At 41.3% G+C, this 27267-nt stretch overlaps 2 protein-coding genes across 3 annotated transcripts; both read right to left on the bottom strand.

Moving 5' to 3' along the window:
- Positions 1 to 1615: 1615 nt before the first annotated feature.
- Positions 1616 to 5625, bottom strand: hsd17b10 (hydroxysteroid (17-beta) dehydrogenase 10). The gene is made up of 6 exons (XM_030769585.1): positions 5537 to 5625; positions 4829 to 4993; positions 4282 to 4446; positions 3537 to 3665; positions 2923 to 3031; positions 1616 to 2615 (listed from the first exon to the last, which is right to left on the bottom strand). The coding sequence occupies exons 1-6, from the start codon at positions 5558 to 5560 to the stop codon at positions 2425 to 2427; spliced, it is 783 nt and encodes a 260-aa protein (XP_030625445.1). The 5' UTR covers positions 5561 to 5625; the 3' UTR covers positions 1616 to 2424.
- Positions 5626 to 9941: 4316 nt separating this feature from the next.
- On the bottom strand, positions 9942 to 27267 carry fam120c (family with sequence similarity 120 member C). 2 transcript variants are annotated; one of them, XM_030770284.1, is made up of 16 exons: positions 25875 to 27267; positions 25180 to 25426; positions 24330 to 24412; positions 23898 to 24026; positions 23357 to 23459; positions 22780 to 22853; positions 22110 to 22396; positions 21542 to 21788; positions 20841 to 21012; positions 20019 to 20268; positions 18691 to 18805; positions 17244 to 17453; positions 16646 to 16877; positions 16186 to 16321; positions 15937 to 16000; positions 9942 to 15785 (listed from the first exon to the last, which is right to left on the bottom strand). In XM_030770284.1, the coding sequence occupies exons 1-16, from the start codon at positions 26385 to 26387 to the stop codon at positions 15495 to 15497; spliced, it is 3153 nt and encodes a 1050-aa protein (XP_030626144.1). In that variant the 5' UTR covers positions 26388 to 27267; the 3' UTR covers positions 9942 to 15494. The 2 variants fall into 2 exon arrangements, with proteins under 2 accessions (XP_030626144.1, XP_030626145.1); XM_030770285.1 differs by having other exon boundaries at positions 21542 to 21764.

Genomic DNA, 27267 nt, shown 5'->3' with positions numbered 1-27267 from the left:
GCCTCCTCCTCATCGCCACCCCCCTCGTCCTGCTTTTGTTGTCATTATTTTGTCTTTTTGTTAGTGTATTTTCTTTTGTATTATTATTGTATTACTTGTAATTGTCCACTGGGTCAGCACCTATTGCACACCTGACTGGCCAAAAAGGGGTCTGTGGTCCTTCTCACGATGTCTTCCATTTTTTCCCTGTTACACCTGGGTCTTTGGGGAGTTTTTTCTTGCCTGCTATGAAGTCAGGGGTGCCATCCTGTTTTGTTTGTTGTGGGCATGTAAAGCCCTTTGAGACACTGAACAGTGATATGGGGTCTAGATAAACTTGAAACACTTGGAAAACCATGGCTTTATTTGGTGTTTATATGTTAAATATTGTATTGTGGTCGTGTTGTGTTGTATTTCTTTATTGTTATTATTACCAAATGCCAACAGCATCTCAGTGATAAAGATATCTTTCTCAGACGAATGATAATGTGTTTATAATTAATGAACTTAAAATAGAAACTGCTACTTATTATTACGAAATGCCTACAGCACACACAAGGTTAGAATTCACCATAAGAACTTCACAGACTACTTTCCCCTTTGGTGAGATAATAAACCAAACCTGCCCCATCCCATCTTAAATCATTATTTCCAAAAACACCCTCTGCCTTGAGTGAACTCGCAACCATTTATGAGTTAAGCATTAGACATGATATCCACTAAATAAATATGCAAACACATGGGTTTGTAGGCCACACTTACAACTGCCACCTACTATAAGATATGGAATATCTCCATATGAGGATCCAAAGCAACATACTCATTTCAAATCAAAATGAATCAAAATCTCGAAAACTTTTGACTAAGTAAAAAGACTTGCTTATAAACTTACTGTGCCTTTTCACAGTTGTAGAGGAAAGTGTTTACTTTCCTAATAGTTTCATTGTACACATAAATCCTCCTGCGATTTATGTGTAAATATGGCAGAATGTTTACTTTCTGCCATGAAGTAAACACTGCCATATTTACACATAAATCGCAGGAGGATTTATGTGTACAATGAAACTATTAGATGAACAATGAACATGTTAATTGAGTTCCTTTCTTCCTTTCTCTAAAACCTCAGTAGTGGGTTTGGAAAATGAACTAGACTGAGAAATGGACTGAAAATACCATGCAGTTTCACTGTCCATCAACGGAACAAAAAAGTAGGCTGGTATTCCTCACAGACAAGAGAAGGAGTAATGCTATAGCAGTTTACTTTGGGGGGCACACGGTAGCGCAGTGGGTAGCAACAGGACAGTCCCAGGTTCAATTTCTGGCCGGGCAGCCGGGGTCCTTTCTGTGTGGAGTTTGCATGTTTTCTCCGTGTCTGCGTGGGTTTCCTCCAGGAGCTCCACTTTCCCCCCACAATCCAAAGACATGCAGGTCAGATGGACTGGAGATACTTAATTGCCCTTAGGTGTGAATGAGTGTGTGAACATGTTTGTCTGTGTCTGCCCTGCGATGGACTGGTGACCTGTCCAGGGTGTCTCTCCGCCTTTCGCCCAATGACTGTTGGGATAGGCTCCAGCACCCCCTGCAACCCTAATTAGGATAAGCGGCTTAGAGAATGAGCGAGTGAGTGAGAGTTTACTTTGGTTTTTAAGATTTATTTCAATTTAAATCACCACAGCCAACTCATCAGAGGGCTACATTTGCACGCATTTTTACAGTGTATTGGATCAAATCTGCACATTCCATTTTAGTTATTTTAGTATGAGAAAGAAAAAAAAGAAAAAAAAAAGAGAAAAATTAAGAGCAAGGACCCTTAATGTCATAGTAACCTTATAAATGCACTTGGAGTTCTACAGCATCCCAGTAATATTCACATAATCTACAGAATAATTCAATGTATTTTTCTCTTTATTAAAAAAAAAAAACACACACACACAAAATTAAACTACAAGAAACTGGCTGAACTCTCTTTCCTGATTAGGATGCCAATTCATGAAGCAACATTTGTAAAATAAGTGAATCAACATTCTTCAAGCAGATTAAAGATTCTGATTATTGGTCAACTGAAGCTTTTGTCATAATATTGAAGTTATCCAGCGAAGAGAATGAGCTCAATCCAGGAAACTTCACCAGGGTCTACTGAGATGCGTGAGGTATGATCATAATGTGACAGACAACAAAGTCTCTGCCTGGTCCTCAGCCAACCCCTGGCATTCCATGTATTTAATCCATCTCACCCCAAAGTCACCTGAATTAACTAATAAGATACTGGATTACTAGTCAAATCAGGTGCAAAAACATGGATGGTAGGTCACTGAGCGGAATGGCATACGTACAAACGTCTGGGTTTACGTGGCTGGTCAGACTGACTGCAACTCTGCAACTGAAAACACTACAAAGAAATTACACCCTTTTTCTGTACCCTCCTCTTCCCTCTCCCTCTGTCCCTCAGGGCTGCATACGGATGGCTCCATCCAAACGGATGACCTCCCCATTGATCATGGGGTTTTCTGCCAGTGCAGTGACAAGGTGTGCAAACTCTGCGGGGTCTCCCAGGCGTGAAGGGAAGGGCACCTGCCTCGCCAGAAAGTTCCGTACCTTTTCGGGCAATCCTGCGAGCAGAGGTGTGGAAAACAAACCTACAGAAAAACAGTGAAGACAGGAGAGAGAAAGAGAGCGACGGGGTGAGAAAAAGTGAAAGAGGAAAAAAATCAGTATCAAATCATTCACGGTAAAGCATACAACCATGAGGAATATCTGACACAATATGAGACGTGGTATGATACAACCAAAGTGGATTCAGAATGATGAGCTTAACTTTGACGCATCTTTTTAATGGGCGTGTTCTATTATGATTGTTACTTTTATCTGTCATCTGGTTTATCAACATTGCATGTGTGTTGGTGCACAGCTCTCTGTACAACTTTAAAAATCTTTTTCACGGACCAGGGGCGATGGTGACCACGCGGATTCCCATTGGAGCGAGATCCCGGGCGATGGGAAGCGTCATCCCCACAATCCCTCCTTTAGAGGCTGAGTATGCCGCCTGACCGACCTGCACAAAACATAGGACAGCAAAGACATAAAATCCATTACACACATATGCCAACGCACAGGTTCGTAGGACACTATGTAATAGCTCCAGTAAAGGACCGTAACACGTTACTAAGTATTATGAGACAATTTTGCATCATAGGGAATGAGTGGCAGCCTCAGATGTCCCATGCATCAATTCTTACTGATACTGACAGGGCTGCTTTGGTCAACACAACGTCCAATACATCTGTGTAGACATGTGACCCAAAAGTGACCAGTTTCAGAGTGGCACATCTTGGTCCTCAAAGACCACATATACTCATATTATTCCAAGCAGTACAACTACATGAAGGAAACTGAATGGCTAACTCCAGGACCAGGTTAAAACATCCTAGTCCACTTTGTCCAATTGGTCCAATAACAGCAAACAAACAACTATTTTAAAAAAGACAACATTATTTTAAAAAAAGACAGTGGTATTCACAACAGAAGACAACATGTGTGGAACAGGTACCAGTACATACCTGTCCATCAAAAGCTGCAACACTAGCTGTGTTGATAATGCAACCCCTGTGTCCATCAGCATCCGGTTCATTCTTGCCCATCTCTCCCACAGCCAGTCTGATGACATTAAAAGTGCCTGCTATGTTTACCTGAACAAAGACAACATAGAGTGCAAAGGATCAGTGGTTACTTCCTTGAGAAGCCCAGAATTTTTTTTATAGGTTTGCAGTTTGAATAATGTTGTAAACACATACTTTAACATATGTACTCATGCTCATACACACGCTGTGCCATACAAAACACATATGCTACCAGGTGGTGTAGTAAACTGAAGATCTAAAGAAAAGGTTTGTTCATGATGAAGCTTCCTTTGTAGGGTGAAGGATGAAACATACTGAAATGTATTAAGATGAATGTAAATGAACTTGTATATTACTACCAATAATGTGCAAAGACCCATGTTCATAAAGGGTGTTTTTACAATGTCCATGATAGAAGTTGGTTGTCTGTTTCTCTATTTCTCAAAAAACCACAAAAAAGAACAACTCTTTACATATTTGCTTCTTTCACGTAGAACTGGTCTCGAGAACGCTCTGTTTAAGGGTAGAGCAAGAGATATGTTTTGGAAGATGGTGTCTCCTTTAAGAGAAGACATGATATAGATTTATTTTCCCACTCATGACCTAAGTATTAATGTTTAATTAGTATTGATATTTATGCTTAAATATATCAGCATCTCTTTTGTGTCATCACAGATAGACTCACATTGATGACACGGACAAAGTCCTCCAGACTGTGGGGCAGGTCCTTTTTGAAGTTGTATGTTTTGACAGCCACAGCGATGCCAGCACAGTTCACCGCTAAATCAAGCCTGCCAAACTTTTCACGCGCAAGGTCAACTGCCGAACGCACATCAGATTCTGATGTCACCTGCAACAAAAACAGCCCAGTCTAAGAGGAGCACAGGCTGACATTTCCTCTTCCTTCTGCACAAATACATGTGATTCAGCTGAGTAACATATGTTGAGCTCCAAAGTGTTTTAAAAAACAGGGGCAAAAAGCATACATGACCAATAGTCTACATATAAAATGTGCACAGCTTGAAATTATGCAGTTATAAAAGAAGTATTAAAGTCATTGCATTGTGCCAGTTAACCTGTTTGACATGTGGATCATAGAGTGATAGTTTTAGGTCCAGTTGTTTCTTTTTGTCTCAGTAAAGTCACTCAAACTGACGATAAACAAGGGTATATACAACTGTTTTACTAAACAGGTACCGAGATACTTAGCCGTGTTCCTCAACGTCACTCACATCAGCTGGTGCAAACGCACAACGGTCACCAAGGCTAGTGGCCAAGTTATGTCCGTCAGAACTGGGCAGATCCAGGATCACCGCACTCGCTCCCTGACCGATCAAGCGTTCCACTGTTGCTCTCCCCAATCCCGAGGCACCCCCGGTGACCAATCCCACCATACCCTGTAACGTAGAGGCAAGGACAGGCAAATGGGGGGCGATTTTTCAGTAGGTTTATAGTGGCGAAATGATATGAAGTCTTCAGAAATGAAGACATCGAATCTTTTAAGCGATGACATTGCCAGTGTTCGTTCAGTTACTGGTACTAATAGCTGATTGTTCTGGAGGTCAAGTTTCCCAGCTTTTGTTTGGAGTTTGTGTGATATGACCTGTTCATTATACAATGCGACACATCTCAGACAAGTACAGGAAAACAACTGGTCATTACTTTGTGGTGCAGAAAACAAATCAAAGGCAGGTGAACGTATACGGTGAGATCATTCATTCCTTTCCTTATCCGTTACGCCTTACATTAAAGTTAGATAGCAGAGTTCTAACTTAAGGCTAACAGCATGCTAAAACTTTGAATGACGGAAAGGCGTCTACTTCAAGTTTAACTATACGAATGAAAGAGCTTTTCATGCATTAGCGATCTCTTTGAACTCTCGTAAGCATGGCTACGAAGATTCTAGAGGGCATTTGTCATTTTAATGCCCAATTTCTCACCTTGACACTTCTGATATTCGCCATATTCGCAGGCACGTTGCCTCGACTTGGGTACCCGTATTACGTCACAATGAGCTTTAGGGGAAGACCGTGTGCGACACCTTGAGGCCAATGAGAAATACGTATTTTTGAACCTCCCTTTAAACTACTGGCTGCCCCACGAATGATTGACACACTAAGTGTCGAATTGAAAATTGCAGCCCATTGACCGACAGGTCACATCAGGCAAACGCTTCACATTTAGCTGAAGGTTACAGCGCAAATAGCGTACTAACCCACTGTTCTTGAGAGATGAAAGCACAACGTTAATGACGTGCATGCACATCTATACTTTTAGTCTACCTTTATTTTACATGGGCTCTCTATAATATCTGAATGGCGTTTTGCTGTGAGTGCAGCTAAATGTCGAAATAGATGTCCAAAACAGAACAACAACAAAATGTTTAAGTCTAAAATGTAGGGGTTGTATGACAACCCTCTGTGATTGCATTAATTTACCGCATATTAATAACAAGCGCAATTTTAGCATCACTAATGTACAAATCCTGCGATTAATTAGCTCTTGTCATTTATACGTCCGCAAATAGAACTTCTTAGAATACGTTCGAAATCACATACATCGCCATTTACTGCTGTGCCGTTCACCAGCTCCTTAACAAGAGTTGCACGATTTAACTGTAAGAACTAAAACAAAAGAGAATGAGCTCTCCCGGCGTCGATTAAGAATGCGGGAAAGTGAACATTTTCCTTTTTCCGTTATTATTTTGGTGTTGAATGCCACAATGTTGCTCTACGACAGATAGTGTGCCACTGCACTAAAATAATTTTGGAATAGGATTCTTGGTACTTTTGTGTTTTATAAATATCAGCAGAACACAACATGCAGCAGATTTACAATCTCTTTTAATCAAAATTAATAATTACAACTACAGCAGCAGTCTGAATATTTGCAACAACTGTTTTTCCTTCCTGACAACCTGCAGCTTTAAAATCTGTAAAACACAAGTGTCTCCATACTTTAAGTTTTATTTAAGTCCACACATTTAAAAAAAGAAAAAAAAGACATCCCAATAGTTGCGATAAAATACACCATAAACAAAATAATACTGTGTTGTATAATCTATTCAATCAGATAGTTCCACTTCTGAGAGCAAACCAAGTGAGTCATGTACATCAAATATGCTTGACAGTAACTACTGACTGCATGATGAATTTTCTGAAGTGAAAAAGCTTTGATGTGGAAGGCAGTAAGATGCATAGTTATCTCCAGAAATGGGGTGAACCTTACCAAATCCCCAAAACAACACAACTTACTACCTCAGCACAACAAAGCCATGGTAATACCACACATATTTATATACATAGATCATCATCAGTAGGGGAAGCTCTGGGAACTGAAAGAAGAGGTATCAGATGAAAATACAACAGAGTTCAAGATATCTTGTTCTCATACAGCATCGCCATGGATGCTCTCCTGAGTTAGGCAGCAGCCGTGGGAAAGACAGTAGACTGTATAGTTATCTCCCAGATCTGGTGTGATCCTAAACTATACAAACTACTACCTCATCCCAAAGCCCCAAGAACTGCAGCATGTTATCCCATGTCCTACGAGATAGAAAGAGACAGATCACTGGTCCTGGACCCTAAAGAGAGAGAGAAAACAGAGTTAGTGAAACATGTATCATGTAGATCTTGGTAGAACACACACATGCATGTGTATGCCTGCGCGCCATATGATATAAACTTGTCCTCTTCGTACCACTCAAACATAAAATCATTTTTTATACAAACACAGTAGTAGATTTTTCTGTCCGATATCTTATTCTGACTTAAACCCTAGCCACATCTGCTGGGCCAGCAAACCTGAGACTTATAAGGTCTCTGAATTAGTTGAATTGGGGGTGTTTGTACAGATCTGCCCTGCGATGGACTAGTGACCTGTCCAGGATGTTTACCCGCCTTTCACCCAATGAACACTGGGACAGGCTCCAGCACCCCCCCCCCGCGACCCTAATTATCCCTAATTAGGATAAGCAGCTTTGAAAATGAGTGAGTGAGTGAGAGAGTGTTTGTACAGAGTAATAACAAAGACTTACATACCAAAGGTGCTTCTCTGTGGCCTCAAAGTATGAATGGACTAGGTATACAATTTAAACATACTGATTGTAAACAGTCCTCGGTTTAGCTTTAAGGACATTTTGTCACAGTGCTTACACTTGTCTTGGGAAGCCGTCAATATTAAAGGGGGAGGGAGCAGAGGTTGTTTCTGAGCAAAGCATATCCATCACCATAGAAACAGTCAAACCTGCAAGCCCTGGAGAATTGGCAGGCTTTGTACAATATACATACTCTTTGCTGTATCATAGTGTATCCTAAATAATAACCACACTGAATTTAACACCAAGAAGAATATATGTACACTTAAGCAAAAATCATAAACTTTTCTTTGGCGTGTATATACAAACAGTGGGCCTACTAAAGCTACTGCAATAAAATAAAAAAAGAGTATGAGAAAAGTTCATTGAACTCCAGTTCAGAAAACTCACAGCATTTGGTACAGCATTTTGGCATTTGGTAATAAGCTTGACAACAGAGAACTGATTAAATGAAGAAATCGGATGGACTAAATGAAGAAATCAGATATTCATATCATTACAGTGGCAGATCAGCGAGCACCAAAAATATGAGTAGAGGGGATATGTAAATTAACTAGAGATGCCATGAATACAGGTGCTAAGCAGTTTTCTTTAACGTGTGATGCAGTTCATAACTGAATTACAGCTTGTTTTACCAACACAGCGCCAAGCATTTGAAGTCTGACGAGCTAACTTCAACGACGGGAATTTGAAGGGAATAAATTATTTCGTGGCATGCTGTTGCCATGGTTATTGGCTAGGTAGGCAGAGCTGGCAGATAGATTTCTGAACTGCCATCATGAAATTTAAAAGCGTCTGGTTTAGGAGTCATTGTAGTAGTGAAATAAATGACAGCGGATAATGACAATAAAATTTAAGGTCGATTAATTTTAAAACGACCTCGTCTAAAAACAGTTACAACTTTGGTATTCCAACATTAGCTGTTAGCATGCTAAATCTGTTGGAACAACATGCCAGGGTTAGTTCTATCGGTCAGACGTCTTGAACAAGATGTTTGGCTGATTGTTTACCTCTCGTCCAATTATCAAATCCAGTTTCTTGCATAAAATGTTATAAAGGATATTACAGTTCCGCCCAGAACTTAATTTTTTAATCGATTAGCCAGTTAGCCTGCCAAGAATCGATTCACACCCTATAGACAGGGATGGACTTTCTGCAAGCTGACTAATGGGACCACAGTATTACCAGTCAACTTATATCCATACAGCATCGGCAATGGTCAAATCATATGGGCTCTTTGACTGCATTACTATCAGACTGACGCAAAATAAGACTACTAATGCCACTTTACAAGTTTATCCCGGGATTAAATATTAAAAATGGCGGTTTCCAGACCAGGCAACTAGCGGAGCTTGTTAGCTAGCCTGCTAGCTATAGTCATCAATGTGTGCGGAACGTTCAATAAAATATAATCCCTAAATTTATGCACCAAGAATGTCCCCAAACCCGAGACCAATAAGACTAAGCCCTGCTACTTGCTGACATACAAATTTCGTAATAAAAATGGGATTTCCTCACCCGAACCAGGACCTACTTGTTTTCGCCATCTTACAACCACTTCGTAAGATACATCGTGCACAACTGTCGCGATACTGCGGTGCTCTGAAAGTATTTCATTGGGAGTGGATTGCTCATCTGAGACGAATCGTATGAAGTGACATTTTTTCAGAAATAAATCAGAAATACATGCGAGATATTTCTTGAAGGGGAAATCGTGGAATGAAAGTCACGTTTATTACAGGGACTTTGTGTCGTCCGTTAATTCTTTTATCAGGTCTACGGCAAAACATGCAAGTTCTCAGGAGCACCTCATGGACATTAGTTGAGAGCAGCTTTTACCTGATTTTGCAGATGCCATGTCGTTTCATGGAAGTACACATGTCGGGAATCCTCGGTTACGAGAAAAGGCTACTTTCATATGAAGAAAAGACACACCCACCCTCCCAACAGGAAAGCCCACAATTTTCATGAAGGAGAGAAACAAGAAATTACTAAAAGAATAAATTTTATTTCAGCACTGTAAGTCATTTCCCAACCGTACAAACATGACTGCCAACTTAGACTCTCTCTTTCAGCCATCTGGCTTTTCTCCCAGTCCACTGTGAAATCAGACCGCAACAGCAAGACAAATAAAAAAGAGGTTTCTTTCCAAAACAATCTGGTGCTTTCTTTATACTAAAAATGAGAAACTGTTAATGACGATCATAACCATAACAGCAATAATAATAATAATAATAATAATAATAATGAAATACCCTTCACTACACAAGTTCCTCAGAAGATTCTGATACATGTATCAAGGCTTTTTGTCTTAACGAATGAATCACTCTTCTAGGAACAGACAGAATGTGTTGCCTACTAACATGTCCTGCTGTAAATATGCCCTAAAGATATTGGGGGGGGGGGGGGGGGGGGGGTGACATGCTATAAAGCCATAAAGACATACCGAAGAGAAAACTCATCCTGCCAAATCAGGATAATGGTGGACCATTCTACACAACACATTGCTGTTCTCACAAACAGGGTTACAATGCAGGTCGAGAGCAGAGATCTGCTCCTGTGTGGTGAAGGGTTTTAGAGCAAGAATACAGGGGAAAACTGAAGCCAAAAAGGAAGAAAAAAAAAATCAAATCATAGCTTCAGACACAGATCTACAGGAATACACGGGCAACAACTCCTTTTAACAATTACCATGTGTGAGCATGTTTATAGTAAGTGGAGTCACACTTCACTCTATCTGTGAATACAGATGTAGCTACATTTTCAAAGGGGACATTATACATATGCGGGAGTCAGGGAGGGGTTTTTGGATTTATATTCAGCAAGACCTCTGCCCAAGGCTCTACTTGAGGGAGAGAAAAAAAAATCTAGTTTTAGCAATGAAACTGGACAATACAGGACTTGGCCACTTTTCACCAAAAAGATGTAAACATCACATTTCCTTCATTCAGTTTCTGATTATGGACCCATTTAATCTTTTTCATTTCATGATCACTGAAAACATACAAATATATATTCTATATATATAGATATATATGGGTGCCATATATATAAAATCAAGTACAGAAACTAATCTAGGGTCAACAGAAACAGATAGGAAATACATGTACTTTGGTTCTTAGTCATTCAGATATTTTTTTTTCTTTTTTGCTTTGTGCAAGGATGCATTGATCATTTTGAAGAAATCAACTTTTGAACGAGCAAGCTCAAAACTGGTAATTGATAGATGTCTTAAAGAAACAAAACCAGAATTATTCCTGTTGGGCAATTATTACATCATAATGGTGAAGTGGTCGGAAACAATATTGTGTACAGTAGAGGTAAGGAAAATTGCAATCATTACAGTTGAAAATAAAAAAACCCTAATTCTGCTAAGCGCATCATAATACTAACTGCAGCAACGTTCAAAGGAGTAGCTGTTCTTATAGCATTAAAAGTAGAAAGAAAAAAAAAAACAATTTCACAACTGAACAAAACCAAATACGGTTACATTAGATTCTTTTGTTGTTTACTTTGAACACTTCTTTCCAACTTGTAGCTAAGATTACATAAAGACTGAGTATTACGATTAATATTACCCTTACTGTTAGTAGGATGGGGTGGAGCTATGGCATTGATGAAGGAAACGGGGAGATCAGAATAAATCATTTAAAAGATAGGAAAGAACAGGGTCTATTGGACGCTATTTATGGACTAAAAACTGAAGAACAGTAACTAAGAAGGTGCTGCTTAATGGGTGTAGCAACTATGGCAAATTACCCTTACAGGTAAGAGTGCGTGTGTGAGTGTTTTTCAGGTGTTGTGAGAATATACGTGACTAATGTAATAACAATGGGAGAGCAAAGTGTTGTAATCAGTATAATGAGCAAACATATGAGAGACCATGCGATTCTGTATGTGTGTTCTTATTGGGTTTTGATCGTGTTGACAGATAGACACATCTATAGTAAAAGAGGGTTCCATGCTAAACATGACAGGGGCTACAAAGCCAAAAAAGGAACTGACATTACTAACTGTGACACAATTAGCAATCTTGTTAAGATGCAGACATCTGTATGTTTCATTTTGTCTTAACCCTCTACAAAGTGTGGTAAAGAGTGGATGAAAAGATATGTTGGGAGGCAAGAGATAAACCAATGGAAAAACAATGATAGATGGGGCATAGTTAAGGGTAAACTGGCTGCCAAACATTGAATATCACTAATTAAACATCAAAGTAATGAACTAAGATAGAAAATGACATCATTTCGGACAATAATTCACTGGTGTATATGAGTGTGTACGACATTTAAAACTCTCTCTCTAAAAACAGAACGCTAAAGAGAGTTTGTAAGTGTGTTTTTGTGGAGCTTGTCTGAACTAGTTTAGCCACTGTACCAATTCAGAATTAACTTATGCTACCTTCAAAATCAAACAGCTGTTCCTTAGCAACAATAAGGTCAAATTTAGTTCCACAGCACTGTCACTTCATTATGAATGGTAACGAGACTGAGAGTTCACGAGGGAAGCAACTGAAAATTCATGGATGTGTGTGAGCTTGAGTGTAAGAGTGTGTGAGAGTGTGTAAGTGTATGTCAGAGTGTGTGCGTGTGTGCGAGAAAGAGAACCAGTGCAGGTGCTGGCACGTGCCTGGGGGGGGTGATTATAACACCCTCTCTCTTACTCATGCACATCTGTACATTTTTATCATCGTGACAAATAATGTATAACGTAAAGTTCAGACTTCAAAGCTGTTTAGCATATGCATTTAGCATATTGTGTTAGTTGAAGTACACAGCCTGTCATGCTACAGTCTAGATTAGTCTTGATTTTTTAATATATTCTTGTGAAGTATGTTCAGTACTTTCACAAACAAACTTTTACTCTAAGAAAACACTGTAAGTTTTAACTTCACTCTCAAGCTCTATTGTGATTACCAATCACCCTTGGTCAAAGCTTGCTGATGAATCTTTTTCTTTGTATTTTTTTTATTTGTTTTTGTTGGGTTTTTTTTAAAGAGGGATTTAAAATGGTCCTGTCAGAGTAAACACAAGGGGTTCTGTCAGTAGGAGAAATATTCTGAAATACATGAAAATTGAAATATTAAGGATTTCTCATCATCTGATTTACAGATCTTTCAATATATATTTTGTGGCACAAGAAAGAGTGTCATAATTTAGTAATGTAACAAAATAAGGTGCATCTTACTGACTTGCCTTTCAAGGAGATATTTTATTTCCTATCCCATAGTTTGTGCAAAGATTCTTTTTCATTTCTATTAACTGGGCTTAAAATCATATTCTTTTGTGTGGACACATGCATCTAACTGCCAAAACTGCTTACAAATCTCTCTCTGTAAGGTCAGTCTTATTCTGCTAAGGCAGCTGCTGCAACTGACCACATTTCTGCATTTTAGCATGTGATTTTTTTCCTTGACAGACTTCAAGTTCTTTCATTTCATCCAAAATTAGTACTAAACAAGTTTTTTAAAGGAAAACATTATTCATCCTTTTCTCAAAAAGTGGGCTGAAATTATATGGATTTATCGCTTGGTTCTAGGTTTGGCTTTGCTGTTGACCTCTACTGAAACATGTTCAGTAACATTAAATGCTTTGTGAGCTCCTGTCACAAAAACAGGACAAGACTGACTTCACATGAGCTGAGGTCCACAGAGGCCACAAATACAGGACTTTTATCTAACTTCACTGACCAGATGATGACAAAAGGTCATAATTTATCCCTGGAAAACGTCTGAAATATCTCTTACTACCAAAACAATAAAAATGGTTTAACTATGGTGGGTAAACACAAAAAATAACATTCTACTGGCATTTTAGGCACAAGGCATAGGTAAAAAGCAGACAGGAACAAGCCTTCGAGTTTTTGTGCACATTGAGACATCAGATAAGCGTAAGAAATCCAAGAAAAGAAATGAGGGATGAGTTTTTTTGTTTTGTTTTTTTTCCAGAGAGGGGCTTTTCAGTTGGGTTGGGTCACATGCATTCTCTACCATCAACAGAATCACTCCACTACATTACTGCGTACTGAGATCATGTACATTTAGGTTTATATACAAAAGCTTGAATGACCAACGGTTTTATGGTATGCTCTCCGACGTTTCTTTCTCTTTTCTCGTGACTTTTGCACAGGCCTCGCCTTTTTTTTTTATCCTGGTTCGAGGACGATCCAGTGTGTGTTTTTAAAACAAAGTGCAACGCAAGCCACACTCTGTTCACATTCGACTGGGCTACTTCCGATTCACAACACGCAATGTAAAAGCATTTCAAGACAGTCACACTGTCCACAAAGATAAGGGCTGCTGGTACCTCAGACCAACTTTTTTTTTTACCAGTAATAACAAATGGTGGGGAAAACCGGACAAATTACTCTATGAAGTCCTAATCATAATAATAAATAAGAAGTGCAAGGTGACATACAATCAAATTACAGGGGCAATATTTGTCAATTTGGATTTTTTTCTTTAGAGATTGCATAAACTACCTTTTGGGGCTTTAAGGTGCTTAAAAACATACTTTCAAATATTTTTGACCTTTCATATATATATATATATTAAGAAAAAATACATCTTTCAGGGCTGTACTGGTGCTACATGTTGGTTCCTCAGCAGCAGATGCCAAGGGATTCCCAAAACCGCTCATCGCAGAGCTCCTGCTTGAGAGCAAACGCATCACAATCCAGAAATGTGCAAGGCTGGCATAGGAAATGGTCACTGTAACCCATTCAGTTCTTTTCTCCCATCATTCCGCCTCATTACTTACACATCCCTCACTCAACTGCTCGCCACCTTTCCAAACGTCACGTTTCTCTATACTATGTGATACTGCCTGTAAAGCAGCAGACTGTGCCAACTTTCTGGTCCCTCTTTTTCATGAGCAATACGTTGACAAACATCTGGTCTGCTGCTTGTTTGAAATCACTAGCAGCATCCTGTCAGTATCCAAGCAACCAAGTCTTCAGATAGAATCACTCATGACAAGCCTTCAAGGGACAACACAGACTAGGCCTTGGTCTCTGTGACTGAGCCTGTGGCAATGTGTTCACGCGATGGCCCAAATCTCAAACTAACGCAATTATTATTAAAGAATCCCTTGGCATGTATGTTCACACTAAGTGGCATATAAATTAAAACAAGCCACAATCTTAAACAACTCCTTCAGAAGGGGTTTTTCCACTAGAGTAGGTCAGCAAAATGTTAGAAAAATACCCTCCCATTGAGCTGTGTTTAATCAGTAGCGTGATTTGTCACGGCCACTGCTGTACCGTTTAACACTAAAGCACTTCAAATGTGGTAACTTCATATTGTCATCTTTTCCAGAGTGGGTTAATATTCAAATTCACTTTGGGCATTTACTGTTGTATGCAATCTATGGGTGTCCTGGGAGAAAACAATGATGAAAAAAAAAGAAAAAAAATGAGAGCTTGTCACAATACAACAATAATGGGACTGTGGGAAGGATATGGTCCATAACTGAAAGATGGAGAGAGAGAGCACTGTGTAACCAAATGTTACTGAAATCCATATTTCTGATTTCAAATCAAATTTGATTAAACATTACTCTGCTGTATCAAAACCTATACCTCAGATGGCATATAGACCACGTTCCTACCCACTCTGTCCAATGGTAGTTCCCAGCATGTGTAGTTTCACAAATTAAACCGCTTACAACATAAAAAGTGGCTACTGTGCCCTAAAATATCTTTTTTTGAGGAAAAGGCAGTCTAACGTTGATCATTCCTTCTCTCTCTCTCTCTCTCTCTCTCTCTCTCTCACTCACTCATTCTCATTACATTAGGGGATATAATCACTCCTCTTTCTGTAGTGCACCATCTGATGGGCAGTCGTCAAGGCAACAAGGGGCCTCTACCTCCACCCTATCTCCTGATTGGTTGTCTCTGCTGGCTAAGGCACACGGGATTGGCTGGGCCAGTGGTGGCAGATCAAGAGGCTGACTGGTGGCGCTTCCTGAAGAGCTTCCATTGAGCTGTTGGGACACACCCCCAGGTCCCTCATTGGTTCCAGAGGGACGCCCAGTCTCCTTGGCATCCTCATTCAGTTTTGGGGGACTCTCAGAGGGTGGTGATGAGGACAGAGTCTGAGGGTGTGAGGGAAAGAAAAGAGAGAAAGAAAGAAAAGAAAGAAACAAGGAAATCTGATCATTATTACTTGACAAACTGTCATCTAATAACCTACGAGCAAAACTTTGTATTTAACAATGCAAAGCACTGCAACTCTGTAGTGATTACCTGTGTTTTGTTGGTGGTCACTTTCTTGCCTGCCTTTCCTTTTGTTATCACTTCCTTACCCCTTCTGCGAGCAGGTAAACATAAAAACAGAGAGCAATATATTCATTTAAAAAAATTCAACTGAATGCATAAGTTAAATGCCTCCCACAAAAGCAAACTTACCATAAACGGTCAGAAATTAAACACAAGTAAACAAACACATTTAGTCAGTCATTCTTACTTCACTGTTACAAAAAGAAAAAGCCTCACCCTTTTCCTCCACCTACTGACACCACCTGCATGTTGAATCCCCCTCTGCCGCGATTTGGCCTGTTCCCAGCCCACTGACCCACCACCATACCGGCAATTTCCAACTTCCCCCCCTGTGGAGGTATGGACTGAATACCTGAGGAAACAGAGAGGGGGATGTCAGCTGAACACCACCAGGGTGAGAGAGACAATGCCTGGGCACTGTCTGCAGATGAACATGCAGGCTGAGTAGGCAAACTACTATTACTAACATGTTTACTGAGCATGTAGGACACACAGTATGAAACATTACTTCTCTGAATGCCACAATCATTGCTGTGAGCCAATTATTAATTTTATCTCTAATTATTCTGTCATTTCAGTAGTTTCAGTAAATTTAGAAACATTAGCCCCATATCAGAAGCACCTTAAGAACAAATTCATACATTTTTCAGGGTTTTTTAAAAGTCTGGCTGCTGACCTGGGAAAGCTCGTGGTCGATGCTGATGTTGATGGTGAGGGTGATGAGGCGGAGGCATGGAGCCCAGTGGGCGTGGAGGGTACAGTGGGGGCATGGGGTAGAAAGGGGGCACCATGGCTGGGGGCAAAAAGGCAGGAGGCGGTAGTGGGGGTGGTGGAGGAGGGGGACGAGATAAGTTGATGCCCTCTAGGATGGCCTGACGCATTTTCTCAACCCGAGACACCAGTTCTTCCTATGTTCAGTAGAGAGAGGAAACAGACATATATACACATGCTAAGTTGCGGGACCTAAGTATTGGTTCACAAAGATATACCTGCAATATTCCTATAACACAGCAGTTACAACCTAAGGCATAAGTAGAACAAGCAACACTCTGACTGCCAAACACACAGTGTTGGACAACCAGTTACAAGTATCACTAACTCCTTTCCCTTTACTTTTCTCCTCTACTTTTCCTCAAATGTCATTATACCTAACAGTTTTTTTTATTTATTGTAATGAAATAACCGCAGTAATTAAAACAATTAATCTCAAAGCAAAAGCACACAAATACTAACTATCTTCCTGTCCTTCCACCCCTCTCCCCTCTGTCTCTCACCTGCCCCTCGCACATGTCCAGCAGGGCTGCTCTGTCTCTGGTGGCACGGGCCAGTTTGCTCTGGAAGAGTTTGCCGTCGAAAAAGCCCCAGGGGCAGCAGTGGTCCCAGGGCAGGGGCTGCCCACAAACATCATTAACGAACAGAGCTGTGTCCACTCCACTCATAAAGAGAGCAGCCAGCTGCACCCCACGACTGTCCACCTTCTCCACCTGAAGAGAGAAAATATTATTGACTTCATTTTATACTGACCTGAAATGACCCATGGATGCAAGTTAAAAACAACTACACATGTTGCTATGTCGGTTTAGTCAGGTTTGCCAGCCCACGACGGAAGTCGGCAACACTGTAGTTCTGGCGCTCTGCCAGGTGCAAATTTGTCGGCTCATGACAGTGGTGCAAAACAGAAGCATAGTCAAAGTGCTGGCATATAATATAGCTGCTGCTCCCCATGTTTTCAACAGTACTGGCAACAAAGACTGAAGACTTGACATTTGAAGAGTGATGCAAAAATCCCCTGGGCCACATTAAGAGGGAGGTTCACCTCTAATTATACCACCTACCTTTTTAGTATTTTTCGAAACAACGCTTAACTGCTTTAATGACCTTAAATGCACTGTAAATTGCTTTGATTTCCCATGCTATAAACAGTAATAGCTGCAACTTCAGCGAATTTTCAAATAAACAATTTTTAACCGTCAAATGAGTAAAAAAAAAAAAAAAAAAGCATTACTTGCCAGAGGAGGGTTTTCTGATTGAAGTATAATCATGTTGACAGTGTTCAACTCATTCACTCTCAAAAGGAGGAGGAACAAAGTGGCATCTTTCACTACTGATCTTTAAAACAGGATGTAACGCTATCAGCCGTATATCAACACATTAACACTTATGTTTTGATTCAAAATGTAAACAGAGACCACCGGTAAACACTAGTGGATTTAAAATACAGAAAAAAAAAATCACATTAATGATTTAACTGTTTTGGGGGAAATTATCAAAAGGGCAATGGTAACATGGGCACACTGAGTAATCCGGGTCTATGGCCTATAAACAAATTACTTGGACAAGAATCAGACTTAGTGGCACACACAATTCAGAAATGAAATGATGGGACTCCTAGTAGATTTCTGCTGCTCCCAATGTTCTTAAAAAAAAAGAGTCAAGTACAAGGAGAAAAACTCAGCTCAGGTCTCTTTGAGCTACACAAGTCAAGGGAAAACCTCTTTGTTGGCATGGTGCCACAGAGCACTAGTAGACATGTCCAGAACAACTCTCTGATCCCAGAGACAGAGGAGAGAAACACAAGGATTAACATGATGATGCTGTAGCAGTCTCTACATCACCGAGCTGACCCCAGATCCAGTGCCAGCAACACTATCCTTTACTGTATTGGAAAAACTCCCAGTAAGAAAAGCATATGAATGTCTGTCTTTTTTTTTTTTTTTTTACCTTGAGTTCCTGGAGCTGGTCGGGCTCGTACAGTTGGTTGGAAACGGCTTGGGCCAGGAAAGCGTCCAGTTCATGGCGCTGAAGAATACGACCACCTGGCCACTGCATCATATACCTGTACAGTTAGAAACACACACAGATACACGCTGCACTGTTTAACATACCTTTACCTTTTATGGAACAGACTTATTTTAATCCATTTCTGCCCCATTTTACTCCTATTTTAAGTCATGAAACACATTATACTGGCATTGACATAGACCAAGTCATCCACTGCAACAACATTTCTTTTCTTCTTTGTACTACAACCAACGGCCCTGACTGCAAAGGTCATTTGCTTTGTTTAAGGCACATCAGTCATGTTTGACATTGCTGTTGCTTCTGTAGCCATTCTTAAGCCAAAAGCAAGTGTATTACTGCAATGAGACATGTTACACAAACTGCGCATCTCTGGAAAACCACGGAAAATTGACAATTTCTAAAAAAGCTGCTGGTGGCAGTCACAGCGCAGACCTTACGTAAGAGTGACAACTGGTTCTTAATGAGGCCAATTCCAAAATGAATCAACCTGATGTCAATTTTTCTTATCCACTGCCTCCTGTTTAAGCAGCTGAATACAACAAATTTGCAAAACAACACATTTGTTTGGCTTATTGATAGCGTTGGCCTGAGACAGATGCTGACTGTGGATCTCACTGAGAGCAGTGACATTTTGTGCTGTTGAATGGTAATATTATTTTGGTACTGCAGTAGTGCTTTCCCTTCTTTGCCACATACAAGCTAGCCTCAACTGTATGACTGGCAGCAAGGCTGCTTACAAAAGCAGTGACAGTCTAGATTCTTCAGGAAAGAGCCACTGCTCTGGCTGTCAGAGTTTGGGTTGATTTCGGTGAAGCTTAGATCTCACTAGGATGTCAAGGGAAAGCCCTACGGCTTCTTTCACGACATCACAATCTTTTCTGTCAGGTTCTTCTCCAAGGGCAAGCAGTGGTCCTCAAGCACCATTGCTAAGCTGTTGCTAGGTAACTCAGTCACCTCAAGGTTCACTTTGAAGTACTCGACAGTCACACAACACATTTGGATCTCTCTAGCACACATACCACAGCTCAGTTTTAAGTTTGTTAACACACTCTAAAAAGTTAAAATGGAGGTGGAGACGGCACAACAACCTTAGCAAGAATCGTTCAGCAGATGGTTGCTAGGTTACCCTCATAACCACCAAAACAACCACATGCAAAATAAAAACATTCAGTCTGACAGATCCCATACATAAGTAAAAGCCAGTACAGTCAGCGGTTTGTGTTAGGGATTGTTTTCAAAGTGTCTACCTGAGCACACAGCACATGAGAAGCAGGTGGGATGGCACGTTGGCTGGGTTTAACAAGGCCGGGCAGTCGGAGCGCATGCACGCCAGGAAAGCCCGGGTCCTGCGGCTGCGGTCCTCTGAGGCGCGGCCAAGCCAAAGGCGCCGCAAGTTCGGACAGGTCCACTCTCGGAAACACAGCGCAGGAACAAGTTCTGGCGTCAGGGCTGATTTAGCTTTACTGGCACACCATTCCTTCACAATCACCGGGGGCACTGTGGAGTCAGAGAGAGAGGGGACATGAGACCAAACACAAAGCAAAGAAAAATTAAAACCCTCTAAATATTCCTTTACTCCTGAAGGAGTATTCTGAGTATGTCTAATGGTCAACAGCAGGAGTGTTTTTTTGACACACCTAACTTATAATACTAGAGGCCCAGAGTGACAGGACAAAAAGATTTGGAAAACTTGTGCTGTTACTCACAGTGCTGGTGCCATGCATTGATGCTAAGAAAGAGGGCTCCTAAATTACCTCACTGACCCTGTCAGTGGACCCTATTATTAGACATCGTCCCTTTTACAATATCACGGCTAGAACAGGTATTTCTTCCATGATCACACAATAGCTAAAAGAATCACAGACTCAATGTTAGCAGTGAAACATGCAATTTCAATGGAGAAACAAAATGATTCATGTAAGAGATTTGTATGAACACACAGCAAATCGATGTTTCAAAAAAAATCCTTCCCGCTGCATTTTAGCATTGTAAACACAGTCACTCAATGGGCACTCGGGACTTTCCCATGCGCTCTCTCTCTCTCTTTTTTTCTCTCCCAATGAACTCACCCTCAAGTGGGCTGCGTTTGCGCATGGCAAGCCTCTCCAGCCGTCTCTGCGTCTCTGCCAAACTGAACAGCACTCCATATGCATACTGCCGCGCAGAGCGGAAGAGCAGAGACGCTGGGGGGAGGTCCGGATTACACTCGTCCTCTATACACACTGGCATCTTCATCTCTCCCTGAGACGAGTAGGGCATGTGAAGGAAGAAATATGTGAGGAAAAGAAAGGGGTGGTGACAACAGGAATGGAAAGAGAGAGAGAGAGAGAGAGATGAATGGAGGGTCGACAGAGGCAAAGTGAAAAGAGGGGAGAGTGAGATGTAGAGAAAATGAAAATGTAGAGAGAAAATCAAAAGAAAGACAAACAGAAAGAAGAAGAGGTGAACAAGGGAGAAAAAAAGAGCACAGGAGAGCAAAGTGACAGGAGGAAGAAAGGCAACAAAGAGAGCAGAAATCAGTACATTAAATGATGCATGGAAAATAACAAATAAGAGGATGGCTGACATGGGGACAGCATTAGTTAAACGGATTATTAAACCAAACCTTAGCAAACATCATCAAACACTTGTTAACACAAGTTAAAAGAATAAATCCAATTCTCAGGTCTGGTATAAATGACCTTTGAAGAGAATTAATTTGCAACTCCCTCAGACATTCCTGAGAACATGTCAGTTGAATGAAGTGTAAGTGCACACACAGGCTTTGTACCTTGGTGAGAATGTGGTAAATCTGTGGGTACATTAATCCTCTCCTGTGTCTGTGCTCAGCCACTCTCAGTACCTCCGCGCTGACCTGAGGCAGAGGTGGGGTTGTGATGTCCATGTGACTCCGCGTTGCCATGGAAAGAAGAGAGGGGATAGACGACCCGCTGCCATTTCCATGGTGTCCCTCTCCTGATGCTCCGCCCCCACGACCAGACGGATCCTCCCACCTGGGACATTTGTCAGTCAAATGGCTGAAACGGGCAGTCCAGGAAACATACTCAATCGTACATGGCTGCTCACCTGATAAGCTAAGCATGTTTTTGGTTAAACCGACACCGCCTATAATGTCTTACAATTAGTGATAAGAATATTTAAAAGCTCAAGGTCAACCAAACAAATGCCAGCTTAAAATAATGATAGGTTAAAGTTAAATCTTTGTCTATCGCAGCTGTTCTCCTACCAGGAGAAAATGAATGCAAAAAAAAAAAACCTTGGATGCAATAACTGTTCACTCTGGTCCTACATTTATGGCTTACTGTTCCAGCTGAGACAAGCATTAGAAACAAACTCACTTAGTGCTGGTGTCATTCTGTTCCTCCCCATCCGAAGATGATGATGGGGAAGGGGAGGTGCCTGATGGAGGAGCTGTGTGATGATTGGGCTGTCTGCTGCCACCATGCGAGGAATCATATGGAGCAGACCAATCAGCAAAGCCCATTTTCCCAACTAGTGAATCATTGCAGTCCTGCAGAGGTGGAGGTGGGTTCGGGAACAGAAGGGCGGGACCAGAGGCAGAACCTGGTCCATAAGGCCCACCGGGATAAGGCACCTTTACACCTGACACCTGGTTTGGACCAAACTACAACCGGAGAGTCAGAGAAACAAACATATATTTGTCAATATGCAGCATTATGGAACAGAAACTGACCAACAGCTTTTTGATAAAACAAAAGGCCAAATTCACTTTCCTCCCCATGTCTCCTTAAAGAAGTGCACACTCACTAACTCAAACAGCAGCAAGATTAAGCAATCTCACAATTGTTATTGTAAATTCTTAAAATTAAGCTACCCCAAGAAGAGGTGGAGAAGTGAAGCGTCAAAGGACCAACATACAATACTTCCATAAACTTTCCTTTCCTCTACAAAAGTCCAAAATTTTAAAAATAAAATACATCTATGAGATGCTTATAGTAAGAAAACCCATGTCAATTCAGAATGCGCAGGTATATCCATGAGGAATACCTGAGATTTTCCAGAATGCATCGCCCCCATGTGGCCTGGAGGGCCACCAAACTGACCAGGGCCAAAGCCTGGAACTGTTGATGAGACAGAAGACAAAATGGATGTAACAGAGTATTGTGCATGTAGACAGAGTCTGAATTAATAATCATGACAGAACAACTAATCAGCAACTGCTTTCATGACCTCACATTATAAGCTCATCATTTACATACAAAGTGTTCAGCTGCAGAGAGAGTGCACTTTTGTCAAACAGAGCACAACACTAAACGATAAAGGTGTAACACTGAGACTTGCCATCAAATAAAGGAGTCATTCCAGGCAAGATATGTCAGAACACTTAAAATATAAAGCCCAAGAACCAAGACCAGAGTTTTAAGACAGATATTCAAGCCGCTCTAAATGAGGAAACTGTATAGATGTCTGGAGTATCTAACCCTGTAGAGCTAGATGTGAAACAGCCTTTCTACCATCTCTAAAGCACTTACTATCTTGAGTGCGTGTGTTGGGAAGTTTATCATTTGGAAATGAATAGAGGTCTAAAGACAGTGGCATAAATCATGCAATGGTGAGAACTCACAGAGGTATGGAGAAGGTCCCATAGAAAGAGGTCTGGGTTTGCTAGCTGCTGAGAAGTACTCCACTGCCTTCTTGAATCTCTCAATTTTATCTTCAGTCCTTGACTGAAATAAAACATGGACATGTTGTAATGTAAACAGATTCATCTGAGTTTTGCTGTGAGCAAGCAAAATGTAAAAGTTTAATGAGCAGAACCTTACAAAGCCTCACTGTCAGAATTAAGAATCAGTGAGTGTGGACAGTAACTTGTATATATATATATATATATTGCATAATCTATGATGCTCTTACATCTACCATTTTCTATGGCGCATGCCTCTGGAAAAACCTTGAGATTCAGTGCCTTGCTCTGCGGTACATCAGCAGTGAAACATCTTATTTAGGGTTTGAACTGGCAACCTTTACTGTGGACACGTTACTGTGCCCATTCTCTTTACTGATCGCCATAACAGTCCTGTATGTATTATCTTGTGCATGAATGTGTGAGAAAGTCAGTGAATACCAAGAGAGACAAAATACACAGGAAAATCTATTTTGACTACCTGAGACTGTTTGAAAACATCTCTGGCCACAGCATCCAGATTGCCAAGGTCTTTAATGGATGCCACGTACTCTGAGACAGCTTTTATCACCACCTCACATGGAGGGAGCACCAACTGGTGAGCCCTTACCTGACAGAACAAAAATTACAAACAGACACTACATTTAGCAGAGGCAGATAAAAAAAAAAGTTACTTGCAGGATTGTTCTTATTTTGCTAGATGACACACACCTTAAAGTTTTTTTTTTTAATTTGCAGTAAAATCTAGGCTAACCTACACTGTGCAACTTCAGTTTGCATTCTTAATGCTTTAGAGTGCTGCCATAAAAAAGCCATGTGGTATCAGGCATAGCCTACCATGCTGAATTGGCAGCTAGATCAGCTGACATATGTTTCAAACATGAGAGTTGTCAGGGACAACATGCAACAGCACCTTGAGAGAGGCAAGAGGGTGTTCTGGGCCCAAGAGACTCCAGTGAAAGGCAGCCAAGTCCTCATCTGGCAGAATGTGGTTCCCTGTGGAAGAGGTTTTCTGTGAGTGCAGAATCAAGTCATCCAAACAAATGTACTCAACACTTTCCTCAAGTACAGCATTTCCCACGACATCTGTTCCAAGCAAATCCCAACAACCAAATTAACAAACTATCCCCCCTACCCCACCCCTGGATCCAGAGTGAATAACAAGGTAAACCAACGCTGTGCTGTTTTGTTGAAAAAAAGAAAAAGACAAGAAATAGGGTCCTTTGGGTTGTTTTGAACTGAAACTGACCTACAGTGCAGTTCATAGCCATTACACAGACCCAGAGAGATTCTACAAGTGGGCTATGACATTTGCTGTTCTTACAGGTACTAGAAGACACTGTTTGGTACAGAGTGCTCGCTGATAACCCTTGTAAGCTTTATGACCAAATCATGGATTTTGTAAATGCATCATGTATGACAAGGAAAGATAGCCTCCAAACAGGTACAACTGCCCACAACAGCTTTGGGGACTTGAATCCTAAAGGCTTAATATAATGCAATCAAACTGCCACTGTTCTATTGTTATGATAAAAACTTCGCAACGTTGTCATTCCACTACAGAAGGTACCAAAGTCCCTCTCCCACACCATAACACTACATAGCCTAAATGAACAAAACAACAAAAAAACACCAATGCGTCTATTCTTTGGCTTGTTTTGAAACAACAATCACTTAGGTGAGGGTGGTTCAAACTAAGAATCACAATAAAATTGCAGCATCATAACAGGTAGTTTGTTTGAATCTGGGCTGATGTCTCATACCAAGCAGGGCAGCAAAGATGGGCAGGTGGTGGGTCTTGAGGCCCAACTGGCGAGCAGCCTCAGACAGTAGGTACTGGTGGGTAGTTAGGTTCTTGCCATTCCACGAGAGCTTGAGAGCATGAGAGCTGAAATAGGCTGTGACGTTGCATAGAGCAAACTCTGAGTCCTGTGCAATCAGGCCTTGAAAGCCATAATCTCTGTATAGGGATAGCACCTCCTGGTGGTGGTCCTCCAATGTCTGTACCACCTACACAGAGAGAGTGACAAGAAGAGAACTGTTTGAATATTTGAGTCCCTTTATATTAAAAAAAAGAGCCTGCTGCTTAACCTGATAAGTTTAAATGCTGGCCCAACTCATCCAACTAATTTTGCAACTCATTACAGAGTACAGTTGCCCAGTAATTGAAGTGTACTTAATCTGGCTTGCATATGAGCTCTGCAGTTCTATACCGAAACCAGACAGATCTCTACTATAAATGCTCAATTCTAAGATGTCCTAATTGCAGTCTGTGGGAACACACCTGTTGGGTGGGTGATTAAAGGTCAGAAATATGGCAATCTTTGATGAAATCTGCAACCTGTGATGATGGGTGAATAACTAGTTAAAGGAAACTTTATACTTAACATCAGTCCTCTCTTTTTGAAAATGGCTTGCAAAAATGATCAGAGCCAGATGTCATGTTTATTTAACTCACCCGCACACGAAAACGGAACATGGCCAGGCGGACACAATGGCTAAGGCAAGCGGGGGGCAGGAACCAGGCCCGAGGAGGCGGCGTGGCCTTGCTGCCGACGTGGTTGACGATGAGCTGTGCAGTCTGGCGCTGCCCCTGCGTCCGCCGCGCCCACTCCGGCCAGCGATCCTTTCCGAGTGTGCCGTTGAATACAACTACGAGCTCCAGGCCTCCTTGGTACAAACAGGCCTGCGAGAGAGCCGCGAGATAACCGAGCATCGCGTTCCACTCGCCTCCACATACCCAGTCGGTCTGGTAGCCCCCATAGAGCCGCTGAAGCCCAGAGTCTGCATCGATAAGAATGCGGGCAGGTGGTGGAGGTGGAGGCAAGGAACTTGGGTGGTGGGGATGGTGGTGGTGGTGGTGGTGTGGGGCTTGTCGGCCGGCTGTCCGGGCGAGTTTGAGAAGGTCTACTGGAACCGCAGCACCAGGACATCGCTTCTCTAAATATTCCTGAAACCCCTGAACTCCCATTATACAGTTTAAGATAAAATGCTGTTTAAGTTTGTATCTGACTTGTTGACGTGTTGTTCGGTTGGTGATGTCTACCTACTCCCTTTAAACTACTAACCAACCCAACTAGTTGTATAGCCTAACTTATTAACAGTTGATTCAAAAGCGTGTTTTGTCAGGTAATTGATTAGTTGACTAACAGATGCGTTATTGATCTTCGAGACCCGCCAGCTAACTTCTTTAGAAGGGATGTGACTATGTTGTAAATTCGATTCTGTGAGTGCAGTGTGTGTCCATTCTTGACTATGTGTTTTGGTAGTATGCCAGCAACGCTCTCTAAACTAAACACCAACAAGCTGGATTAAATACAGTGTTGACTTTTGGCAAAGCATCACCCTGACGTACAGAATAAAGACGAGAGTTGACGGCGCGAAATCCAGAAGAATGATTTCAACAACGCTTATAACAAAGTATAATCCTACATGCCGCCTGCAAGCAAGCTAGCTAGCCACAAATTTAAAAAGCTACGTATAAGTCCCGCATGTGCTGCCCAACATAAAAGGGTCGCTGATATTTTTTAAGAAAGATTTTATTCAAACTGCAACAGAGAACCGATTCGAGATCAATGGCAGTTTGTTTAAAACTACCGTTAACTAGCTATCAGTTCGAGCCCTGCAACCAGCTAACTACCTTAGATAGCTAACTTAGCAGGTTAGCCGGCGTGGCTGACGCGTCAACTAACAAAGAGAAAACTGGGGTCAGGCGAGATGAAATGGGTGACTGAGGAAAAAATAAAGTAAAACAACTAAAATAAAACAAAAACAAAACCCCGACTGTAGCGCCCTCGCTCTCAATCTCACTCACGACTTCATGATGAGGAGCGGAACATACTTTCAAGCGA

This window comes from Chanos chanos, chromosome 3 (assembly GCF_902362185.1).
Source record: "Chanos chanos chromosome 3, fChaCha1.1, whole genome shotgun sequence".
In the NCBI taxonomy this organism is placed as follows: Eukaryota; Metazoa; Chordata; class Actinopteri; order Gonorynchiformes; family Chanidae; genus Chanos; species Chanos chanos.
This window is presented reverse-complemented; position numbering and strand designations above follow the sequence as displayed.

Coding starts and splice junctions, on each gene's coding strand:
- hsd17b10 (XM_030769585.1), bottom strand. CDS start 5,560: ATGGCGAATATCAGAAGTGTCAAG. Junction 3,032..3,536: donor TTGCAGCTTTTGATGGACAG/GTATGTACTGGT, acceptor TGTTTTGTGCAG/GTCGGTCAGGCGGCATACTC. Junction 2,616..2,922: donor CGTGGTCACCATCGCCCCTG/GTCCGTGAAAAA, acceptor GTTTTTCTGTAG/GTTTGTTTTCCACACCTCTG.
- fam120c (XM_030770284.1), bottom strand. CDS start 26,387: ATGGGAGTTCAGGGGTTTCAGGAATATTTAGAGAAGCGATGTCCTGGT. Junction 23,460..23,897: donor ATGTTTTCAAACAGTCTCAG/GTAGTCAAAATA, acceptor GTTTTATTTCAG/TCAAGGACTGAAGATAAAAT. Junction 16,001..16,185: donor TCAGTAGGTGGAGGAAAAGG/GTGAGGCTTTTT, acceptor ACCTGCTCGCAG/AAGGGGTAAGGAAGTGATAA.